A 25,119-nucleotide genomic window follows, 5' to 3' on the forward strand; every position below is an offset into this window, starting at 1 on the left:
GGAGTCCACTGAAACTGGAATTGAAGGAGTTGGAAAAAAAATAACCTGCTTTATAGAGGGGTTAAAAAAAAGTAAGAGGCCAGATGCTAAATTAAGTGGGAGAGTTAAAGACAAATCTTTCATTCCCAGAGCACAGGGAAAAAACGGGCAGAGTGTACAGTAAGAGAGCTAACCACAAATTTTCTGAAAACTCTATACAATCAAACTAGTTTAATTGCTGTGACAGAAAAATAAAATTCCCTTTGCAGCCACTGGATTCCAAGCCAAGCCAGGGCACAGTGCAGCATTTCTGAGCATTTTGCTTTTACCTCCAAATGGGAGCAAACACGGAGCACAAACCCTTGGGCCACGCTGCTCTGACCAGCTAAAGCCACACTTTCCTTCTCCTCAGCAAAAACTCTCACACTCAGAGCAGAATTCCAGCTCCAGCTGTCTGTGAAGCCATTAGAAAATGCAAACTGAGCAAAAGTCAGAAGGATTTGCTCTGGTACCAAAGCCATGCCAGTGCTCACAAGGGAGGAACTGCCTGAAAAAATAACAGCCAATGCTGCTCCAAGTACAGAGTCACTTCTTGTAAACAACCCACTTAATAAACACATCTAATCTCCAAAATCACCCTCTTAGAGCTGCATAGAAACATGCAGGTTTTGTCTGTATTGAAAGGAAAAATAATCCCCAACCACAATCAGCAAAATAAAAGCCAATAAAGCCCCTTAAAGCACACTTCCTTCTTCAGAGAATGGTGATGAACTTTGGTTGGTAAAGAATAAGCAAGCAGAAAATGCTCAGTGGCCATGAGGGGAAAAATAGACTGAAATCCCAACTGAAGGCAGAGAGCAGAGTTTGCAGACAAGATGTTGTATAATAGTCTCATTGTAAGGGCTTCACAGATTAAATGTGCTTTAGAACAGGTTGCACAGATGTTTTGTCTGGGGACTTCCACCCACTGTTATATGAAAAATTAAATTAGTTGTAATAGTACTTGCTGATCCAAGAGTTTATCAACCACCAGTACACAATAACGCCCTGAGGCACTCTCAGTCTGGCTTTACAACCCAGAGCCAGAGTCAGAGCTGATCACGAGGTTGGGAGTGCCAAGTTAGCACAGGCTGTACCAGAGAGGAGATCCAGCTGATCATCTCGGAAGAGATCCAGCACAGCCTTAGCATGTCAAGTGTTTTGTGGAGCTGCAGGTTTGAGTTACTGTCAGAGGGGTTGTTATTGGTGCTCACCACTGCAATTATTTGCTGTTTTAAAGATTCTGTATTTTAACAGCAGAAGAACTGCTGGTTATCATCCTCTAATTATATTATCAGGGCAATTAAACCCGTTGAAATCAGTTACCACAGTCAGATACAGAAGATGCTTCAGAACTGGCAGGGCCCAACAAAAATGGCTTTTAAGGTCTGATTTAAAAACAAAGCCTTTGCCATACGTGGGGCTGCAGAATACTTGCTCCAAAGGAGGCTGAGTGCCTGTGCTTATTTGTTATTGGGCAAGGAAGCACAACAGATCCATCTCATTCACAGAAGCTGTCCCTTTCCTTATTCTTCATTTTACCCAATACTGCTGATTTAAACCCCAAAGTACCCTGCACAATCAGGTTGATAAAAAAAGCCATTCAACTGTACAGCAAATGCTTCTGGGAAAAGCCACTTCCAGTAAATAGAAGCTCGTTTTCCTAAGGAGCAAATGGTGCTCCTGCAGGTGAAGCCAAAGGTGGAACTCACCAGCTTCACACAGATCACAAAGGGCGGAGTCGCGTCCCTGAAGTGACACACAGGAATTCTGGGTTTTGGTCTCTCCTGCAGGAGGAAGGGGTACAGAAGCACTCAGGTTACTTGGTTGCTTGGTTTTAGGAGCTGCTAAATTCTAAAAGGGGAAAAAAATATGTTGAGTTGTGATGCTAAAGAGACCTTGCTCATTCTCTGTTGTTTTAGTGCCCATCACATCTCAATGCAGTTGTGTGAAGTTACACCAAACCTGAATTTGGAGCTTTCTGCTGCTGGGAGGAGCAGGTCTCACTGCTCCACTGCTTCCTCCTCACCTCCACGTTCTACTTCAGCCCTTTCTCAAACATTTCCCTCTTTGATCTGGTGGCAAGGTATGCAGCTTCAATAGCCTGCCCCACAAGAAACTATGTTCCTTCTTTTTTTGGTTCATTTTTTGCCATTTTAGTGAGCTGCATCAATTCCTGTGCCCTCAGACAGCATCAGAGCTGAGAAGACAGGGGAGGATCTTTCCCTGCTGCTGGAAGCTGTTAAAGGGTTAATGCTCAACTGGGACTTCACCAGGGATGCAAGCTGCGAGATTTTCTAAGGATTCACAACACTTGCAGCACAATCTTTACAAGTGATCAGAGAAAATGAGTTTGTTTTAGGAAGACAAATGCCCAGGATCTGTGTCAGTCACCCCCACAGCATTACTGAACTGCCAGGCCTCAGTATTCCAGGCCCAAATGCTGACTCCCAGTTGCTTTCATGCAGCTTAAAGCACTCTGTTTTCTGTCAGAGAACTGTACAGCTGCTCCAGGCTAAGCACGAGCTGTACCTGAGGAGGGGCTCTCCTGTCCCTCCTTCCCTCAGTGTCACTCCCTGGCAAACTCAGGGTAATTTAATTAACACAGTAACTTGCTGGAAAACTTCTCATTTTGAGGGTTCCTTCCACCATAAACCAGATTCTGCTCCTATTTAGAAGACAAACCTGTCAGTGAAGACTGTTTTACCCCACCGTCAGAATCCTTTCAGAATAAGTATTTTTGTCTTTCTAAAGTGACTTCACTGAGTGTGAAGCTGACAGTCCTGGCTCCAGTTTGCATTCCAGTGTCCATTCCCAGCCCTCCAATCTCCTGCCACAGCCTCTTTACCAAAATGAGCTGCTACACAACATACAAGATCAGGGACAAATTCCTTCATCACATTCCCCAGGACACTTCTAGATCACAACAAAGAATGCAAGAGTGGTTACAGCTCACCTCAGATTCCTCGTAAGTGTAGAATCCTTTTGTTATTTTCTTTTCATCAACATCACAGAATGCAATAACCTGGAAGACAAGAGCAGGATGTTTGAATAGCAGCATTTCACCTGTGATGTATCTCTGTGAGCAAAGCTGCAGGCATGGGAATGGACACAGGAGTAGGGCAAAGCCCCCTGGGCCTCCTTTGGAGCCTAAACCCTTAGTAAATCCTTTCTGGGTGTATCTTAAGGAGTTGAGAAAATTCTGCAGTTGTCTATGAGCACACTCTGATCTAAGTCACTGACTGCATAACCAACCCCATCCGCAGGGAGTAAACTCAACCCAGAGATGTATAATAGTCTCCTCATTTTGGCACTTCCACTAAAACCCAAGAGGAGATGTAATAAAATCCTTTCTCCTCCTGCCCACCCCAAGCACGGAATGTACCCCAGACACCTCGGGACCGTGGTGCTGCACTGCTTTGGGTGCCCTGAATGCCAGCCTCAATTCCAGGGCACAGCACACCAAATCTGGGAATTCCTATGGTTATGGACTTGAATTTTTCAACTGAAAAGCTCAGCAGATCTGATGTTTAAACACAAATAATTACTGCTTTGCTTTGCTTATTCTTACCAGAGTTATGAAAGCATTATTTGCAGCCCTAGGTGCCAGATATTTCAGATGGGTTTTTATTTGCATTCCTCATAAATATGCAGGCAGAATAAATGCCTGCCATCTAAAATACACAGTGGCCTTATTTTTGAGCCACTAGGTTGCCAGGAACATTTTGGAAGACCTTTTAAAATAAACATGGCTATGTTTTCCTCTGACTTCTGTTGGATCTATTCATATTATCTACATGGAGCTCTTATGCTGAAGCAGAACAGTTGAGATAGTTAAGGTGGTACAGAAATCAATTTTTCTGGTGAAAGCTGGATAGCAGCTTTCATATCTTTTTAGTTGCTCCATTAAGAATTGATTAACAACACTTACTGCTGAGAAAATCTGAAACGCCAAACAGCTGTTTATTAATTTATTAAGTCAGAGAAGGCTGAGAAGGCTGGCTGGCTTTCCGTGTCTAAAATCTCCCTCGCACATTTTCTTCCTGTGATTAAGATGGTTTTCTTTTACCTAAAGTGACCTTATTCTGTTTGTGTAGAGGGAAACGCTGTTTTTTCTAATACCATAATATCACTTCCTTCATTAAACATCAATGGCAAGGGAATGCAAACAAAAGCATCAAGGGACTGCAAATAAGGCTGCAAAGCGCCAGTGTCCAAAGCAGCGAGGGGAATGAGCTGATAAACTGGAGGGGGTGGGCAGGGACAGTCCTTGGAACCCCTCCGAGGGAGACACTGAGACCTGGTTGCTTGAAAACAGGAACAGAATGTGAAAGAAACCTGGAATTTCCACAGTGGGGCTGTGTGAGTGAGGAATCACACCATGGGCACATCCAGAATTTGCTCTGGGTGATGCTGATGCACTGAGGACATCAACCCTGTGTCAGCACTGGAATGGAAACAGGAAGGAAGGAGGGAACTCAGGAAGGTCCTGGACATTGAAGGAGGTGTTTGTGGCTGGTGCAGCTGGGTTAGATTAACACACACAAGCAACTCCTTCCCAGATGAATTCACTTTACATCCCTGGCCCTATTTCCATGCCCTCTGCAACGCTTTGTTGTAGCTGGAAAATCAGATGGTGTGGATGTGCACATACACACAGAGATCTATAAATATGTGTATATAAAGGGAATCAATACAAGTCACTAGAGGAAGAGAAGCTCCCTGGCTGTATTCTCTTCTTTCTCTGCTAACCACCTTTAAAATCCTCCAATTTTCAGCAAATCTCAGTTCTACCACTCATGTTTTACTGTCCTGGAAGCTGTGATCATAATAAACAATCTTTAACAGGATATGCCTTCAATGTTAACCCAACAGAGTTCTAGGAACAAATCCAGTCCAATATGTTGACTTACTGTCCAATAAATGAAACTATTTTTGGAGCTGCTTATGCTCTTACAGATAATAAAAAGCAAACTAAACCACCAAAACTTACGACACAAAGTAAAGTGAAATTCTATTGACACTTCTCTGTCAGTAACAGATTTCAGCTGCAAGGTCTGTGCTGGAAAGTCTCAGTTCACCCTCAGTGGGTTATAACCCAGGTAACAGAACCCCCTGACTGGTGCCTGGGCTTCTCAGCATGAATCAATTTCTTCCTACTATCCAACCTCAATCTCTGTCAGTTTAAAACCATTTCTCCTTGTCCTGTCACCACATCTCCTTGTAAACCATCTCTCTCCAAAGGCACTTCTTGTATCACTAAATTGCCACCAGTTCTAACCCTCCCTCTCAGCCTGGGCCATCACTCAAATTTCTGGGTGGAGAAAACTCTGCCCTTCTCCACAGTGACTCCCCAGCCTCCAGAACACCCCACACAAAACCCCTCCGTGAAAAAAATAACACAGGTGAGTCTGTGACAAATTCCCTTGGAAAGGGATGGAAAGAGCTCAACCCCTTTTTTTGTTCTCACTGAGGTATTTCCCCTGTATAATTCTCAATGGAGCCAGGCAGCTTAGATCTGGTATTTACAGTAGTATAAAACAGGTCAGACTTGAATGGGCGATTTTTCTGCAGGCTGCACACCATGTGGGTGGCCAAAATGGAAGTCAACCATTTTTCTGACACACACTATTTATTTTCCAATTAAAGCAAAGCTATGTTTGGAGTCTAAATACAGGACTTAGGCACAGTTGTTTATCCTGTAAGGAGAAGTCAGGGTATCGGGCTTATGGGAGTTATTTACTTTATACACTATCAGGATAAACCCAGAGACACCTATTTATTTTCCTGCATTAATGGGCTTCTTTCTTGTAGCTTTTATGAAGAACATCTATCCACACATGAACTCCTGTCTCCCTGTGAGCAACCATGAATTACAAAGCCATAAAGGAGTCTCAATTTGCTTTTCCCCCCCCTCTCCTTTTAGCAAAATTACTCTTTGGCAATACCTCTGACAGTATGAGACCACTGAGTCCTCAGATCACACCCCCATGTTACTAAAAGATACAGATTATTAAATGGTTTTGTTTTGAACACCACTTGTATAAAAATCTGCACAATTACGAAATTTCCAAAGGAAAGAACACTGCTAATTGTCTCAGCTCAAAACTGGAGTTGACAGCTGGGTATCTGCTGGAGGCAAGCTATGGAACTACTGTAAGTCAATTTATAAATATGGGTTGCAACTTCCATTAGTGGTGTAAAGGGAAAAGGAGAAATCGCCTTTTCACTCGTAAAGAGAAAGTTTACATAGCTCCAAAGATAAGATATTTACTCAGAAACAACCTCTGCTAGGGGAAGACACGTTGGAGGAAGATAAAAGCCCTTCTCTGGCTGGGGCTCTGCAGGGTCAGGCCGGGGCTATCAGACCTCCCTGGGGAACAGAAGACTCATGGGCAGCAGCTCCTCCTGCAGTGACAACCTGGGGAGTCACAGAAGGAGCAGGAATGGCAGAAGAGCCCTGGGGGGCAGCTGGGACTACCTGCCCCTTTGAGCTCTGCTGTGATTACACAACAATTGAATTGTTTGTTTCCTGTGTGACTGCTTGGCTGCTGCAGAGAATGTTTCCTCACACTTCCCATTCCACTCAGATTTCATAATGGAAAAACTGAAAGGTTTCATCAGCCTAATGATGTCCTTTTATGGTGAATGATCCTCACAGGATTTTATTCCCCCATCTTATTGTCACCTGTGGTTTGGTTTGGGTCTGCAACAGCCACTTCCAGAAAGCAACAACGTCATCAGCACATTCTGAAGGTCCCTTTGAGCCGGAAGGACATGAGAGGCAAGCTTCACACAGGAGAGTGAATAACTGAGTAGAACTTGTCAGAAAACTGGAAAACCCTTTCAATAAACGGTCACCTGCACATTTTGACTTCTTACTCCTCATAGCATCAGCTGGTCTCCTCAGAGTCACCTTCCAACTTTACAAAATCCTACTGAGCAGACCTTCCCTTCTGCATCCCCTTCCACAGCTCATGCAATCCCCATCTGTTTTAAACTTCTAGTGAACCCTGTTAATTCTTCTATTTAGAATTCTTTCATTGAAGCTTGTAGAAAGCCTCGGGAGCATGTTAATATACATCTCTGCAAAAGCAAAATCAATTCTGGCCATCCATGTCAAAACAAAGTAACTGAAAGCATTACAATGTGAGTTTAAATAGCTGCAGCCAATGGCAAACAGGACAGGAGACACAGAGAGGAATAAACAGCTTCTGCCATGACATGGAACCAGCAAACACCAGTCACAATCTGAGGGGTTTTCTGTATCAGGAGCTGCTTTGATTTCACCTCTTTGGCACCACAGCCAGGACAGAAGCTGTGGATATCTTTAAATCCCAGGAATGCATTTCATTATTCCATTTAGACACCATGCCACTGAAAATAGCAGCAGCTTCCCCACAACAAAGTCACTGGAGGATTTTAACACTGGAATCCAACATGCATAAATCAGCTGCTAAACACTGGACATAAAACATTTCCCTTATTATGTACAACATCCACCTGCCTTCAGAAGTGTGGGACCTCACTGCCAGGAACTCATCCCTCCAGAGCCAATCTGAGTGATGCCAGGCACGTTTTGGGTGTGCACAGCTCTGTGCTGACAAAACACACCTTGCAAAAAGCCCTTCCTCCCACATGGAAAGAGCAGGGAGTTTTCCTGGCCAAGAATTATTCACCACAGTCCAAAATGAAGCCTTGATTTACCTTATGTCATTTTAGGGTGTTTTATACCTGGATTTAACTGAAACTTTCAAATTTCATCTCTCTGCTTGTTCTGGAGGCTTTTAATTTGCTTTCACCTTGCCATTCCACTGTCGGGGTGGGTGTAATATTTATTCATTATATTTATTCATTTTTCTTTGCTTTCCCTATCCCCACTCCAGGCTCTGATAGTGCCACTCACACACTTTTGGAATGGTTAAAATGCTACAAAACTTGAACTTTCCTTGGCTGTGAGAGTGAGCTGAAGGACCAGAGCTGCAACACAAGGTTTGGTGGTGATGCTGCTCTCGGAAAAAGGCAAATGGATGATCTTGGAAATGGAAAAAGCGCCCTCAAAATACATTTTCTGTTTGCCAGCAGCAGACAGGGTTGTCACAGAGGGATGGCATGGCCTGGCTGTGTACAGGCACTGTTCCCAGCCCACTAATGAGCTGATGCTTATTTGGTCCTTTCCCTGCTTTTCCATGAGCCACTGGAATGCTATTTTCAGCCATCAGCATGACACAAAATGTTCATGCTGAAGTTCTCCTTTTAGCTGAAGTCTGATGGAGAATAAAAGAGCAGACAAGACAGCTCAGAAACCCTCCAGGCACATGGAGCATCCCAAAAACATTTGGTTTCCATCTTCAGCTGCAAATTATAGACACAACGGATGCGTTTTAAACAAAAAAAGGTCTGTTTGACTTCATTCTTGCAGAAATGCTAATACTGAACCACTGTCAGCAGTGTGAATCAAGGAGGGGACAGCCAGGAAGCAGAATTTCCCTAAGAATACTGAGATCATGGTAATTAATTCATAAAAACAACCCCTACTAGTGGAATAATTTTTTTCGTGTGTTGCTGTTTAGCAAAAAATACTGAGCCTTGGATTTTTGCCTGACTCCTTTGGAGACAAAGCATCATTTTAATTTCACCATGCAGATGGCTGAGGGGAAAGGCAGAATTGCTGAGGTGTCCTTTTCTCTTTTAACATAACCACAATGCACATTCACACTGTTTTCCAAACAAACTGAAGTAATAATTTGTTGGTGAGTATGAACATAGACAGACTGCTGCTTCCTGGAATTGCCTGAATTTTGTTTTCTAAGAAACAATGCTCTTTGGCACAGGGCAGAGCTGGGCTTTTCAAACATCCCACAAAGACCCTGTCAGCATAAGAAATGCAATTGCTTTGTTACCAGGTTCTAAAAATACTAGAAACATCCTCTTTTTTAAAAAAGATATGTTTTCTTACACACCCTAAGCCTGACAGATGAAATTATTTAATTTTGTTCCTGAGGATTTAGTAGAGTTTTTTTTCCAAAATTACAGAGTAATACAAGCTGCAGGTAGGTTTTTTGGGGTGGGTCATTATTTACCCAGGGGTATATGTCCCAAATTTTCTACAGGTACTTGGTGCCAATTAAGAAAACAACCCTGCAGTGACTCCACAGTCCAGCCCAAGTCAGTCAGGACATCTGCTGAAATTCTGCATCTCAACAGAAGTATGCAGTCAAACAGAGCACAGGTGAAATTTTCAGGAGCCTAAACTGATTTAAAGTGTAAAACAAACTAAAATTAATTTGAACTATATTCTGTCTAAACTTAATTTTAGTTGATTTTATGCTTTAATAGGTTTATATATATACAAATAAACTATAATTGTCATTATGATTATTGTATATGATAGAATAACGAAATATTATTAAACTATAATAATGAAATATATAGACTATAATGGTAATAATAAATTAACAAATAAAGCATATATAGACTTAGTTAAATCTCAGTTTAATTATACAGCTGATTTTGGCAATGTTACCTGCATTTCCAAGGGTATTGGACCTTTGAAGGTCACACTGTTTTACACAACTGGACCTTCAAGTGGAGAAAATGGTAATTTTATGGAGGTAATAAATCATCTTTTGCCCTAAGGGGCTTTTGGAATTGTATTTTAAAGGCATCTAATTTGCATAATTGATGAATTCATATCTCAGGGTCTCCATTTATTTACAAGACAACACGAGATTCCACTTGCAGATTCAAACTGATACTAAACCTCTGGTGTTCTCATAATTAACACAATATATGAAAGTTTAAATCTTGTTAGGTTGGTTGTAAAGGGTGAGACAAGAAAAGCATTTTATGTTTTCAGGACTGGAAAGGATGAAGCAACAAGTATTTACAACCTTCGCTCATATGGGATTTTAGAGTCTTTGCCAAGAGTTGTGGATTAGTCACAAAATACCTGAAGGATTTTTGAGGAAAAGTATAATATATGGAGTTTCTCTACTGGCCTTTTACTGTTATTCATTTGGAATAAAATGAAAACTGCCACAAATTATCTACTGCAAATTACATTAATTTATTTTCTGAAACTCCAGCAGCATAATCCTTTGTACAGCTCTTGGAGAAATGAGGTGTTTTCCTATTTCTAGAGCCTTTTGCCAGTGACTGATATGAAACATGAGGATATCATTTAAACTTCAGTTCTGGCTGAGATGGATAGACTTGGGACCTCACTTTTGGAAAAGCTTAGGAAGTTACAGTGCCAATCATAATGAGTCAGAACAGATACATGAAACACAAAGTGCTCTAAACACTACAGAGAACACCGATTTAATCAGAAATCAACCATCCAAAAGCCTCTCTCACCTAGGAAGACACAAGTCCTTTTCTGAAGGGATTTATCATTGTTGCTGAGAAGGCCCTGGATAGATCCACCAGACTGAGGGGATGTTTGGTGACTCTGCAGGGTGGACATGGCACTGTGCCTGCATTTTACAGCACTTTCTGCAGCACATGTGCAACCTCAGCCACACTTGGCCAGTGCAATTGCACCTGGCCCCTGGGTTCGCTGAACCCTGTAACTCAGGGGTTAATGCTCAGAGCAGAATTCCAATATCCAAGCAAACCACTGGAATATGTGCAGTTGTAACCTTGACAGAGGCAGAGCAGAGTCCCAGGCTGAGCAGGGCCAAAGCAAACCTTCTTGGGCAGGAGAGTGGCAAAAGCCCAACAATATTGTTTTTCTCTTGCCTTTTTAAACCCCTCTGCTGTGACATGTTTAAGTTGTCACAGGTTTTAAGTTGTCACTCTGTGTTAAACGAGATGTGAAGTCCTGGAGGGGGCAGATGCACCCCAGAGCAAGGGAGAAGCTCTGTCTCAGCACCAATTTCCATTTAGGCTTGGTACAGAAAAAACTAGAAAACCAAACCAAACACCATCCCACCACGTGAGATGGTGAGACACCACCACAAAACCAACATGGTCTATTTCTTCTGTAACATCTCAAAAATCTACCAGACAAGCTGCCATCCTTTCCCTTGGGATTTATGTTCTAATTTTAAAGAGAGAGAGGGACAATGGTTGCTGAGTGTCAGCCCAGTGGCCATAGTCAGTCAGTGAAATTCCAAAGGTGCTCAGCAAATAAGAATGAAAGAGAATATTTTCATAAACCCCCCCAAAATCTTGTACATATTGCACTGCATGACCAAAATAAAATCTTATTTAATGGACAGGTCCTTTCTGAATGAAGCAACCGATTCAGAGCCTTTAATATCTTTTCATACAGCTCACCCACTGCCATGTGATGGCAATGACAGAAGGATAACACTGGAATATCAAGCAGGAAATTCATTTCAGTTTTTGCTTTGTACATTTACTGTCTGAGAACCTCCCATGCCTATTCAGTAATTCTAACTATGTGTATACAAATGTCTTCTATTTTTTTATATGTGTGTGGTCTGAGGGCCACAACATTAATCAGGTTTTTATATGTATTTGTCATTTTGTCTTCCCATCCATATTCTTAAAAAAAGAAAAACACATGCAGCAATAAAATGAATGTTCTGTGGTTCTTCATAAGAAATAGCCATTTGACATTAGCCCTAAAGCCTTTATCTAACACAAAGTTATTGCACACAAGAAAATGCTGTAAAAATGAGGTATTTAGACTCTTGGACAAATCTATCCTGAGAAATATCTGCCACAGCCAAATATAAGCATTTTCAGCTGACTGTGAATGGGAAATGAGACAGTCACATGCAGCAGTTTCTACTCACCCATTCAGCCCACACCAACCCCTTATTTGTCTTTTGGCAATCCAGCTTTCCAAAGAGAGTCACAGTGACCAGGGATGTGTCCAGTATCCACTTTGGAACTGGGTAAACATTATCCAGGCAGGGATGACCCTGGACAAGGCAGTTCAGTACCATACAACCCAAATAAACAGTTGCTCTACTCACCCCGAGTACCTGCCTACTACAGCTCTGTCTCTCCTACTGCTGTGCTCAGCAGGAACCTGGTGCATTTCCTGCTCTCCATGCCCACTAAAAGCTCTAAGTAAAACGTCATGGCATTTTAAAAGAAGAAGTACACAGAATATTGAGAATTGCCCCAGTTTATATTAATTATTAACTAGTACTTTAGGGACAAAATATCTTATGAGAATTTTGCTGTGTTAGATTAGAAGCATCACAGGGGCATATGAAGAAGAAGTGGGTTTGTACAAATGTTACTTTGCAGCTCACCTTTTTCTGATTAGCTGGTGATAAGCTTCTGTAGAGCTTCTTGCCTTGTTTGCCAGCATTCCAAATGGTGAATGATGTCCAGGAGTTCAGGACTCTGTCCTCAAGGAACCTGACTCGGTGATTCCAGATGGTTCCCCTGCAGAGTTGGGAAAAGGGCAGATTTTGACCCCTGAAGCTTTTAGCATTATTATAGACCTATGTATACATGTACACACTCATCTACATGTAAATCTGACCAAAGTGATTCATATAATACAAAAAAAATAATCACATCAAAACATTAGACTGGAAATTTCTGAGACAAATGTAGAAAAGAAATTCTGTGGAAGTTCTCAGACAAAAACCATTCAGATAGATAGGAAGCAGTAGCTAAACAAGTTGGATTTTCAAGAACCCTCCCAGATCACAAGAATATGAAAAGCTGCAGCTGTGGTAATGAAATTCCACCCTTCCCACACCTGCACTCACCTATGAACTGCTCTAGAACCCTGCAGTGACACAGGCAAAGCATCTCCTAAACCCAAGCTGAGCTCCTCCTGTTGCATCTGCCCATGGGATCATTCTCCTTGGCTGATGTGAAGTTGGGATCTCAGAGATTTACAAGTCCAGCTCACCCCCAGCACCACAGCACAAATGCATTCACAGTTTGGAATCTGGCTCAAGCCTCCAGCAAAAGGGTCAAAGCTCTGAACCAGTGACACCTCCAGCAACAACCACTGAGCTGCACAGTCCCACACAAAGCACCCTGTAACACCATTCACACTGACCAACCTGCACACACACACATTTCAGGCCAAATAAGAGAGACTTAACTGGAAAAGTTCCCAGGTGTTGTTTGGCAATGGCACAAATGTGACTATCCCTTTATTTGAAAGGCAACTCTCATAAGAAACTGCATTTCTAGGAACAAAAAGCAAAAAGTGGGATTTTTTTTCTTTCTAAAAAGCAGTATGCCTCATAGAGCTTTTTAAAACATGCTTTAGGGGAAAAAGCAAACTGGCAGATGTGCAATTACACCTTGAAGTCTTCATCTTTGGGATAACTTCCACAACATAATTAAGCCAAGTGGTTGAGGTAAAGAAGGGTGACACTAATACCAAATGACAAATCCCATCAAAAACTGATGGCTTTGGAACCATCCACAGCAAGGGACCATCCCACAGCCTTAGATACTGAAGACCTGCTGACATCTTCAACAAGTTCAAGACAGGTTCTCAGAAAGAGAAAACAATGGGAAGGAAAGAAGTTTGTTCATGGTCCATTTCTCCCAACTGCCAAATCCACTTGGACAACTACAGATTTTTTTCCTGTTTGAGTGTGTGTGTTCTAGCCTATAATGTAATATTTAAGACTACAGCATTTATCATGGATTAAAGAAAACTGCCTGCTGTTAAAAACATCTGCTTTATTTCCAGCGTTCATTTAATATTCATTAACTAGGAACCCACCTCACCTTATTACATAGTTTCCTAAAGAGAATAAATTGATTTTCTCCATTTGACAAATGAATCTTCCTAACCCACATCCCTTGAACAAGGCACCTTAAGCTCTAATTTTCGTTCCCAGGAAATTCTGATGAGCCCCTGGTGGTGTCTCCTTATTTAAGGCAATCTTCAGATGGAGTTTTCCATTTGCTTATTTGCATCATTCCTTCACAGCCCCAAGTTATGTTCTGAAGAGCACACAACCCTCATAGGACCCAGTGACCCCACTTCACTTTAGCACAGCCAGATCCTGCTCAGCACTTCATCACTGATCCTGGTGTGATAACTTGGAAAAGATCTCTAAATTTTCCTCACAGTTTAAAAGATGATGGCTCTGCACCAGCATTTCAACTAATGGAGAAAAAGAAATTCTTGGATTCGGACAAAAATCTCTTCTAATGCAACACAAGATGCATTCCTGCTGCAAAGCTTTAACTGCTGCTGGCATCCTTTGACACTTGCCTTTTTCCATGTTCATGAGAGCACACTGTATTCCCAGAATGAAAACTTAAGGAACAAAATATGAAGGTCAAGTATTTTTCCAGGATCACTTTACTAGACATTTTAGAGCTCCTGCATGCTTCTAAAAAGGAAGGTTATTGCTTTGCACATAAATGGAAAGGTTTTCAAAGTGATTTTCCTTTGAAATGTGACTTCAGAAGGGTAACACCATATTACATTCCAAAGTAACTTCAGAATCTGTCCTGTTGGCTTGAGTGACACTGGCAAGTTTCTTTTCCACTTGAGTTTGCAACATTAAGAAAGCCAAAGTAAAAAACCAGGCAGCCTTAAAAGGCATGAAAAGAACTTGTAACTAATTTCTAGGTGCAGAGCAAGCACTGCAATCCACCTCCAGGCTTATAAAAGCTGTTTTTATTTTCATGCAGATGAAAATAAAAGCACAGCAGTACTGGTTCTTCCAGACAGTTCCTGGTTGCTGTCTAGGCCATGAGAGCCACAATTTTACCTACTGAGGTAAAATTCAGTCAGACCAAATCTGAGTGGACATTTCAGACTGAAGCAGATTTACTGACTCATCTCACCATATCAATGTTATCCTGGAAAAGCTAGTGGGGAAAGCTTGTAAAAAAACTGCATTTTGAAATAAAAGGGTATGAAAGGTATTAAACTCCAAATTAATTTGGTTGTTGTTCAACCACAAGAATATTGTCAGACAGCTTCATTTAACACCAATAAAAACTTTCTTAAATACGTACTGAGGGTAGTAAAAACAAAGCAAATATACCCATTAGTTGGGATTTTTTGCTTGCATCACTATGAGGCATTTTTATGACAATGCCCACAGAAAAGCATTTGAAGGTCACACCTCCATATCATGTGTTTTCAGTGAAAAAATTAACTTCTATCAAACACTTTGAAGCAAAATTGAGTTATACCAAACACTTTGAGTTAACCCCGAAGTACTTCTCACAGTGCAAGACGAGATATCAGATAAACACAGAACCGAGGGGAGAATTTGTGACTGAGCTTTAGAGTGACAGTCAGAGGCATCACCTTTGTGAGAACTCACTCTGCACAAACAATCCCACAGGCTGAGGCAAAAAGGAGCTTACAGGTGTCAGAGGAGAGAGTTTCGGTTATTCCCTTCAGGTTTCCGGTTCACCTAATTTGCCACTTTTTTTTTTTATGTTTCCAGAATAGATAACTGGGATTCCTGCCTCGAGGGATAAGGGAATGCCATTTTCCCATCCTTCACGAGCCAGTGCAGGTGCACCAGACAGGAGCTGTAGCAACGTGCAAAGGGTAATTAAAGAAAATGCCTGAAACGATCCAGAAGTTGTACTAACCACTACTCAGAGATGATTCTCACAGCTATTTTCAGATTATGCACTATTGCATATTCAGAGCCACCAGCAAAACCTAGGAGGTTTTATTACTCTGCATCACCCCAAATCAAGACAGCTTTTCCTACCCATCTCAGAAAAGATTAGAGTAAGTAATTTGCAGCAGCCTTTAGTACCATGCCCAAGCCTGTATTCAGTTCACAAGATTTTCCTCACCCAGAAGGTGGGACAAAATTCTTCTCACTGCACAAATTTGTTCCCATAGCCGAACGCTCTTTCTTGACCCTAAGTCTTGAAATACGTTATTTCCCCCATTTCTTGCAATTTGTAGTCACAACTTTGTAAAAGAAATTTTAGAAGCACTGATTTTTTACTGGAAATGTCATTCTTGAGGCTTACATAATTTTCCTAAGATCTCACTTGCCGTGGCCCCTCAATGCTCATCAGTTATGGAGCCTGGGAGGAAGAAGAGGAGCCAAAATTCTGCAGGAGTGAAACGAGGGTATTCATGCAGAGGGTGAGAATGACTACGCCGTGTGTTCCTCAGCCCCAAGTAGTTATTACCAGACCATCCACCCAAGTAATGCAACAATGGAGCTCTGTTAAAAATGTGTGCTGACTACTGACTGAATACAGGAGTCAAGAAACATCTGCTCTCCTCCTATTTTGAAATGAAAGATAATGTGACAATAAAAGCAACATGATTTAGTGTCTGAGCTCAGTCAAACCTCGCCATATTGGTGCACTGCCTTTCCCCTCCATCCCCCAGTGAGGCCACATAAGTGAATCCACAGAGCAAAGACAGATGTACAAGTACTTGAGAAATGCAGAAATACAAGCCCAAATCTCCTGAACAGTACTGGAATTTTAGGCATCGATTGCCATGCACAGAAATCCTATAGATCCATAAATCTGACCTTTTCTCCCTGTGCTGGCCCAGCACAGCGCTCAGGTAACGCCAGGCAGGAAGAGGAGCTGCCCAAGTGAAGGAACTTTTTATGGATGGCAGGGTGGGAGAGTTCTGTGTGATAGTGAACCTCACCTGATCGATTAACCAGAGATGGAGGAACAGAGAACTCCATAATCACTGTGAGAGCTGAAAAAAAAGATCCCTTACAGCCAGTGTTGCATGCAGAATTCAAGGCCCTTACCATCCACAGGAAATTCAGAAATAAATTGTGTTTGAACCTTGGCCATGCTGGTGAATAAACTGATCTTTTTTGCCGTTGTTGTTCTGTTGAACTTCACGTGAACTTATTAATTGCTGGACTATATCGTCCCACTGAGTTATTACATTTACACTGTTAATAGGTTCTATTAATGTCTGAGTTCATCCTCAGGTCATGGGTCATTAGCTGAGGCATGGTTTGCATTGTGGCCTATTTTTCATGAAAGGCTTATTAAGAGAGACAGAGACTATCAATGTTAATGGCATTTACTTTTCAAGAATCTAATGAGGTCATTAGTTTCCATGTTTAATTGAAGTGCCAAATGCAAGCGTAGAAGATAAAAATGCAGTTGACCTCATCTTAATTTCAGCTCTACAGGAATATGTAAGGCTATTCCTCTCTCCTGCCTATTTTTGGCCATGTGTGTTTGTGCAGGAAATGAAGGAGGCATTCCTGTGCTCACCACACATCCAAGCCCTGGCCTCAGAGCACCTCTGAAACAGCCAAATGTGTTTCACACTAATGCCTGTTCCTCCTCACTCAGATGACACTGGAAGCTTCCAGTGCCTGAAACCAGATGTTTTCAATGGATTATGTAATTCTGCTTATCTCTGCAGAGCAATACCATACTCCTTCTGAGCACAGGGGATCTGAAATCACTGAAGGTGCACTTCACCTCTTCTGTGTAAAAGGGAATTGCCTGGATCTTAGAAGGTACAGACCTTATTTTCCACATGTATTAAATTTGTCTTGACTAAAAACTTGTAAACTGCTCCAAGGATTAGCTGCATGCCCCAGCCACCTGTCTTCATGAGCAGCACTAAAGACAAGTGCAATTTTTTATTGCTCACCTCACTCCAAGCTCACTTTGATCTCACAGTGAGGTACTGTTGTATATACAGTTCCTTTCTCTCCCCTTTGGCAAGATAAAAATCTATGAATTTTAAAATGTTTTTTATTATACATTAGACTTTCTCACTCCAGTATTCCTCACTCTGAAGCCAGCTCTGATATGGTTTCACATCAATTTAATGCGGCTGTGCAGCACTGAGTGCACACAGCCCTAGGGTGCAACACCAAATAAAAAGTGAGATCCAAGAGATACAAAAAGTGGGATTTTGTGTTGCAAATTCCTAGCTGAAGAGAAGTTTCTCAAAATCCAGCAGGTATCCATCACAAACTTTGGATGAAATGACAATGAGAACATTCCTATTTCTGCATGCACCTAATGAAATCTAAATACAGACACTGAACTCCAGGCAGATTCTGTCACGCACCCAAAACATTTAATAATGCAGACTGATGCCTCCAGGGTAAGGGAGAATGCAAATAAGATTTCGTTTCCTGCTTCACAGATATTCTCAGCTCCAGATATTTGTTCCAGAAGGATACAAATCATAGGAAATGACCTAAAGCACATGAATGTTTACAATTATACACACTAACTACAAAATAAAAGAACTGATGTCACTTGCCAAGGAGTTTTACATATATTTTAAAAAGTGCAAAAATGCAGTGAGCCTTCTTTCCCCCTGGAAGGTTGTGGGTGAAAGACACCCACATAGACTGAAATCATCACAGGCTACAAGTAACTGTTGTCTGCTGAAAAGAATGTATGATGCACCTTTGTATAAAAATGTCCTGCTATTGTTTTCAAGACTGAAACTAAGCATATAGTGGTTTTTTTAAAAAAAATCAACTTTCCTACAAACATTGTTTTGATCTCAGACAAGATATTAATTTGGCTGGTGAGTTACTACTTCCAAATCCAGGTCCAGGCTAACTCAAAATTAAAAGATGACCTGGGCCAATGGCACAAAGCAAAACACCCCAGAAAACTGCTCAACCAAACACACCACATAAAGAAAAAGGCTTCTAGAAAAGCCAGAACTTGCATTAAATAAGGTGGTATGACCAAGAGGCAAATTAGGCAAGACCCAATTGAAATTATAAACTTAAACCTTTGTGATGAGTCCATGAATCCCTTTGTGCTCAACGCACACTTCAGACACAAACACCGGGCAACCCTTACAACTTGGGCAACAAACAAGGCAATGAGCCAGGACAAGGAGCTGTTGCACAACCTCGTGTTTGGAAAGTCACACCAAACACCATCCCCAGTAGTACCAGCAGGCAGCCAAGAGGAAGAGCAGCTCGCCTGATTTCTTAGAACGAGACGAGGAAGGCGCCAATTTGGACCCGCAGCCCGCGCATCTGAAACAGCTCACAGCATTCCCACATTCCCCCTGGATGCTGTCAGTCAGGAGCCTTGTGCCACACAACTTTGGAGAGCTGAATGAGCAACAGCTTGCAGTAAATTCAAAACAAATTAATTTCCAAGAATTAGATGCTTTCCCACAGACAGAAGCAAAAAGGCTTCCAACGGTTCTTAGCGTCCCATAATGCGTGGCTGAAAAGTTGGTCACTAGCTGCCAGAAGGATCACACGGTAAAAGAGGGAAAAAAAATAAATCCTTACGTTTCAGCATGAATAAAAAGGAAAATCATTTATCTCATAGATCTTGTTTGCAAAATCAAAGTCATATGTACTATTTGCTAGAATGACCTTTTCAAGATATAAATCCATATAAATGTGCATAAAGATCTGTAATGATATTAACAATGACTGTGCTATTTATGGGACTTATTTGTACTACATTTGCTTTACACTATGTACAGCAATACAACAATACAGGGATGGACAACAAAAATGTACAAAGCCATAAAAACAGGACTGACTGAAAAGTGCAGTTATATCAGTAACCAGCAAAAAAACAGTTAACTTAATTAATTACCACTGTGATTTTGACATGGGATTCATAAGGGACAGTATCTCTTATGTAATTTTTTATTAATGCCAATGCATAAAAGAAAGGAACAGCTTTGGCTCAGCTTGCAGCTTGTAGAGGAATCGCCAATTTAAAACTTTCTTTAGGGGCTGAGCAGCCCAGGAAAGGCAGCAGGCAACAAAGGCAGCTTATAAGGAAGCACCTGAGATAATTACACCTAAACATCCTCAGGGAATTTTTCAAACCTCATTATCTGATTTAGGTGGTTTAGACCCTTTAAAATAAGAAAATAATATATGTAAAGGCAGCACATTATCAGATTAAAGGTTTGGGTTTGGTCTGGTTCTTTTTTTTTTTTCAAAAAGGCCGTTTTTGTTGGTATTACAAGCTTCTGTTTACTTTTTAAATATTGAATCGGTTCATTTTGAAATTAAGCCATAACATTGATTTATTTTTTTTCATTATGGTTCATACGGCAAAAAATATGAGAATGAAACCCTTGTATATCACATATTCAAAACCCTAATTAAAGACCCCAATGCTGCCTATGGACTAAGATAAAGCAAGTTTTCAGTTCTCCCAGAAAGCAGAGCTTACTCCAGGACAGAGTGAGTGGCAGCCTGGGGATGGTACCGGTAGAGCAGGAGGCAACGGTTCACTCGAAAGACTCCACCACCCTTCTGGAGATGTTCATAAAAAAACAGCAAATCCTCTGGGACACCCTGAAACAGAAACACAGTCCTTGTATCAGCAGTCAGTTACAGCTGAAGGTGTTTTATTTTTCTGGCAAATGAATACAGTTTGACAGAATTATTATTCATAAATACAATTTAAATACAACTTTTCTGTTGCCCAGGGAGGGTGTGGACTCCCCATCCCTGGAAGTGTCTAATCTGGTTTAGCAGAAAGTGTCCTGGAGGTGAAACAAGATCTTTAAGTTCTAACCCAAGCCCATCTCTGATTTTATAATATTATTTGTGTGTGTCTCAATGAACTTCTCTAATGGGTCATGAAATCAATGCAGCTAATGCTGCTGAGTGATCAGTGCTATTTAAAAATGAAGTGCAGCTGACTGCAAGGACAGAGGGCGGAGAATCAACATCATCTCATTTTGACAGGGATCTAAACCTTGGTGCAGGTGAATCCAATAGAAAAAGAAACCCAGCTGCTAAACAGTTTGTGCGGCCTAAAGTAACCAAATAGTTTATACTGAAAAGGATCAGTGACTTGAGAGTGTTCTTTTCTCATTTTACTGGAATTCTCCTTCTTTCTCTGGCTGTCATATAAATACTGGTCTCTACTTAGGAAAGGTGACTCAGGCCCCATAATGAGAGACTTCAATAAAAACTGCAATAAAGGCAACCTCAGAATGAGGCAACATCTGAAAATATTTTTTTCCTGAAACTTCCTACCCATGGTACATTTATCCTTATGGGATTGCATCCTCTGCTGCTGAAAACACTACAGGATAAAAGCTCCTGCAATTGTGGGTCCAGCAGGGTCTAGGAAAAATGAGGGATTTCACAATCATTTCAACATTTTCCACTTAAAAATCAGAGAATCTTCATGCAAGTGATGCAGTGTCAGAAGGGCAATCATAAGGCTCACAGCATGCAATTCCATTTTGTGACATATGAAAACATAACCCCACCTTTAAAGTCCTACAAAGAAGGTAAAAAAAGTAGCATTTATTCATATTTTGCAAAGTTACAACTTCCTGAAACACTAGAAACATTTAATATTTTAATGTTTAAATACAGATATTTTTCCCCTGCAATATTAGTGTTTAAAAGGTCACATGGTTTTTACCAGACTAAAAAGCTCCCTTTTATAGAACCAGGTGGGTCAAAGAAAATATTTCTGTGTAGGAACAATAAAAAGCTGAAAGATACCATGACAAAATTCAGAAGGAAAAGAAGGTGAAGAGATTCAAATGCATTTCTTTCTGTAGACAATATCACACACATGAATAACCAGGTCATAAACCTCAACCTCAATTTTAACCACTCTTTCAACACAGAAAAATAAGAGTACAAGTTAAAAAATATATTAATTGCAATTTTCCCCTATTACTACAGCTTCGGAGTTTCTTCCATAATTAAGAAAATGAGATTCTCTAATTAAAGTGCTGGAGTGGCCTTCTAGTTATGAGAGCAATAGAGTTCAGAGACTATTTCTCATATCCACCAGGCTGAGTAGCCAGAGGGGTGTGGGAGTGGAAGAGAAATGAGACAAAAAAACCCCTCTGAACCCTGGAAAACAACTCCAAACCACTCAGCTGAACATGTGTATCTTGGGAGAAATCAGAATCCAGTCAAGCTCTGTGCTCTGCAGCTCCAGCCCTCACTCTGATCTGGGCCACACTCCCACATTCTGCATTAAATGGATTCTGCTCTGGCTGCTCACTAAGGGCAGCTCATCTGCAGCTATTGGTTGTCTTTGTAGACATTTGCCTGACTTCTGGTTTAAGAGCTACAATGAAGAAGAAAACTTCTAGACAACCTCATCCAATTCATGCTTTATGTGAACCTACTTTGAAAGCCACAAAAAAAAGAAAAATCTGGGAGAAGCTGGAGTGGCAGCCAGCAACCACAGTCACTAAGAAAACAAAACCACAAAATCAATTTCTTTCCATTTATTTTGTATGCTTTCTAATTTTCCTTCTTGTGGACTTTAAGGGAAATACCGAGTCAGCAGAAAAGTTTAAATCTTTTTTCTCTTTTCTGGTCACATACTAGATCATGTCTCAGGGCACAAGTGGAGCAGATATCAGCTTGCTGCAGGAGTCAAATTTGGATTCAGATCTATGATTGTGTCACACACATCTCAGCAATCCCTTCTCCTTTGGATGATCATTCACATTATTCTAGACAACCGTTAATGTGTATATTTAAGAAGAGTTACTGCAGAAGTAAAAGGATCTTTCAAAACACTGTTTGGTTCCAAGGGCTCTTTTTGCTTTCCTTTCACTGGCAGAAATTCTCTGGAATAAAGTGCACTCAGCCCTAGGAAGGAGCAGGTGCCTTGTACTGCTCAGCAGTGGCCTCTCACATTACAAAGGAGCAGCACTGCCACGCACTTTTCAGAGGAAAGATGTTGACTGTGTTATGGATCCTGCAGGGATGGGACTTCCTACGGCTCTTGAGCGTGTAAGTTTGCTGCAATACAAGAGTTCCTTCCCAGTTGAGATCTATTATTGGATCCAGATGGCATTTTAAACACCAGGAAACTTTGTGGAACAACACGGCTTTGAAAGAAAAAGCTGTTTAACCACTAAAGGGATATTTTAACGTATTTTTTGAAAATTAATGTCCACAGCTAAAAGTATCAATTACTAACCCAGCATTTCAGCAATAGGCTACCACATCAATAGCTTTCAGCCATAATAAATACAATTAAATTGCACAGATTACATGTTACTGGACTACATGCAGAATTTTCCACATTACAGGCAAAACCCAACCCCACATCCTCTGCTGAAAAAAGGGATAAACTAATTACAGCTCCCAGAGAAAAGCACAGCCTGCTCCGCTCTGCTCTAACCAGCCAAATGCAAAATCACAGCTCACTTGATCACATTCCCACTGAACAGGAGAAAGGTTTCTGTTGACCCAGTACTTTGGGCAGGTACTGCTTGCTGTGCTGATGGTTGTACAGATGAGGGGACTGATTTTTATATTCAAGCAGAAGCCTAACTTGAGTGAAAGTAACTTCTTGTTCAGGGAGGAAACTCAATTATCTCTGATCCTTCTCTTGCCATCTTCTCATCCCTCACGTTCTCACTCCTGGCACCAAACTGGGCTCCAACTGCAGCCACCTCAACACTTTTCAAAGAGGTTCAAACATCTCCCAACAAACAGTTCTGGCTACAACTCTTGCACCTCCACCATCAGTAATGGTGAGGAGCCTCAGTAGGGAGGATCAGCAATTTTTGGAGGAGTTTTAATGTAAGTGATATCCTTTACAATGTTAATTAACACTAACATTAACCATTAGCACCTACTGAGGTCCTGCTGTAGCCCTGGGATGACCAACAGCAGCACTTCAGGCTGAGAGCAACCCTTTTCTTTGGTCCCTTGGACAGAAATCACCACGGGGCTGTAGAGGCACATACACAATATAAAACCTGCCTTTTACTGCTAAACCAAACAGATGAGAGTGATTCTGCCAGAATCAATCTGTCCCAGCTTCCTCCTCCATCTTTATTCAGCCTTGTCTCAGTCACATTTCACTCCCTGCCCTCTGCCGGAGGTGGCAGATCCTTGTGAGCATTTAGGGAATTTAACCTGTGCAGAGAAGTCTGCCTGGTGAAAATGGGATATCTACCATTATTCCATGAATACACACACTTATAATAAACAGCAAAGACAAACAAGACAGGAGAAGCACATCAATCCACACGGGAAAAAAGCCTTCAGGTTTGGAAAAGCTTAGGTCCTTTCTTTTGATCAGGGGCATCAAGGAAAACTGGGCTGTAACTTGGTACACACTGTGTAAATCAGTCAGCACCATCAGGGTAACTGCTGGACAGAAAAAATCACTTTAATTCCTTAGAGGAGCCTAAAATTGATGAATGGAAAGAATTCAATAGCTATTAATAGCCTTTCAACAGGATTACACAAGATATTCTTAAGTCTCCCTTTCTGCAGGGCTGTCACTTCATTTCTTGGCTCTCGTTCAAATCATGTTTTTCCATCATTTTGCCTTGATTATAGGACCTGGAGCTCATTCGGTTTTATTTCATTGTTTGGGTAATAATAGGTTAAAGGAAACTCCAAATGCTTGCTTTCATCCAAATGTCTTGGCACAGAGAAATGCAGTTAAACAAAGATAATGGGGAAGTCAAATGGAAGAGAGGTGGTAAATTGTAAATGATATTTAATAACAGACCAGCAGAAAATACAATTAGACATGGGGTATGAGGTGAATTTTCAAATAGCTTATAAAGTGTACCAAATAACTGGCTTCACTACGTTTTCTCTGCTTTTTTAGATGAAACATTGAGCCTTAACTATGTCAAGCCAAAAACAAACAAAAAACCCAAGTAATGCCTGTATTTTATCCCGAGTTTCCCCAAAGCATCTTGATAGGTTATTTGACAGACTGACAATATTTTATTTCATGTTCCAAAAAACCAAATTCCTACTTAGCCTTTTAGCATTATTATAGCCACTTGCCTTTCTGAAGGGAATGACATTTGTGTGCTCTGGCAGAGAAACATGGAAAATTGCATCAGTGAGTGCCTAAGAGCTACATTTACCTCTGAGCTTTACACCATGGCCTACAGTCGCCTGTGCTCAAAAGGATATTTTGACACCTCCTCAGCCCGTGTTTTTTGTGACCTTTTATCACAAAAATAGAATGAAACTGAGCTCCAGACACTTTGTTTGGAGGCACACTTTGTATTCAGAGAGGCTGGTGGTTTGCAATGCACTATTCCATCTGGGGCTCATTAAGAATAATTTCCCCCTGTTTACACTTTGAGATTAGCTCAGAACTTTAAGGCTGTCACTCCATTTTCAGTTTTCATACACTTTAAAAGGAAGGATAAACAGAGGGGTGACAGGAAATTTGGAAGCAAGCTGTGGTAAAATTCTAGAGAAAGAGACAAGTTTGGCA

At 41.2% G+C, this 25,119-nt stretch overlaps 1 protein-coding gene across 4 annotated transcripts in view; it reads right to left on the minus strand.

Annotated features, from left to right (window-relative positions):
* B3GNTL1 (UDP-GlcNAc:betaGal beta-1,3-N-acetylglucosaminyltransferase like 1) overlaps nt 1–25,119 on the minus strand; it is a 101,564-nt gene that overhangs the window by 794 nt on the left and 75,651 nt on the right. For 3 of the 4 annotated variants that reach the window (XM_066332120.1, XM_066332119.1, XM_066332118.1), the window contains 4 exons: nt 20,098–20,222; nt 12,255–12,390; nt 2,975–3,043; nt 1,731–1,805 (listed from right to left, as the gene is read on the minus strand). In XM_066332120.1, the coding sequence (XP_066188217.1) occupies nt 1,731–1,805; nt 2,975–3,043; nt 12,255–12,390; nt 20,098–20,222 (405 nt within the window). Of the gene's footprint in view, nt 1–1,165; nt 1,262–1,730; nt 1,806–2,974; nt 3,044–12,254; nt 12,391–20,097; nt 20,223–25,119 lie in introns of those variants that run through there. The other variant, XM_066332117.1, reaches the window with a different exon arrangement.

The sequence above is a fragment of the Sylvia atricapilla genome, chromosome 18, assembly GCF_009819655.1.
Source record: "Sylvia atricapilla isolate bSylAtr1 chromosome 18, bSylAtr1.pri, whole genome shotgun sequence".
Lineage (NCBI taxonomy): Eukaryota > Metazoa > Chordata > Aves > Passeriformes > Sylviidae > Sylvia > Sylvia atricapilla.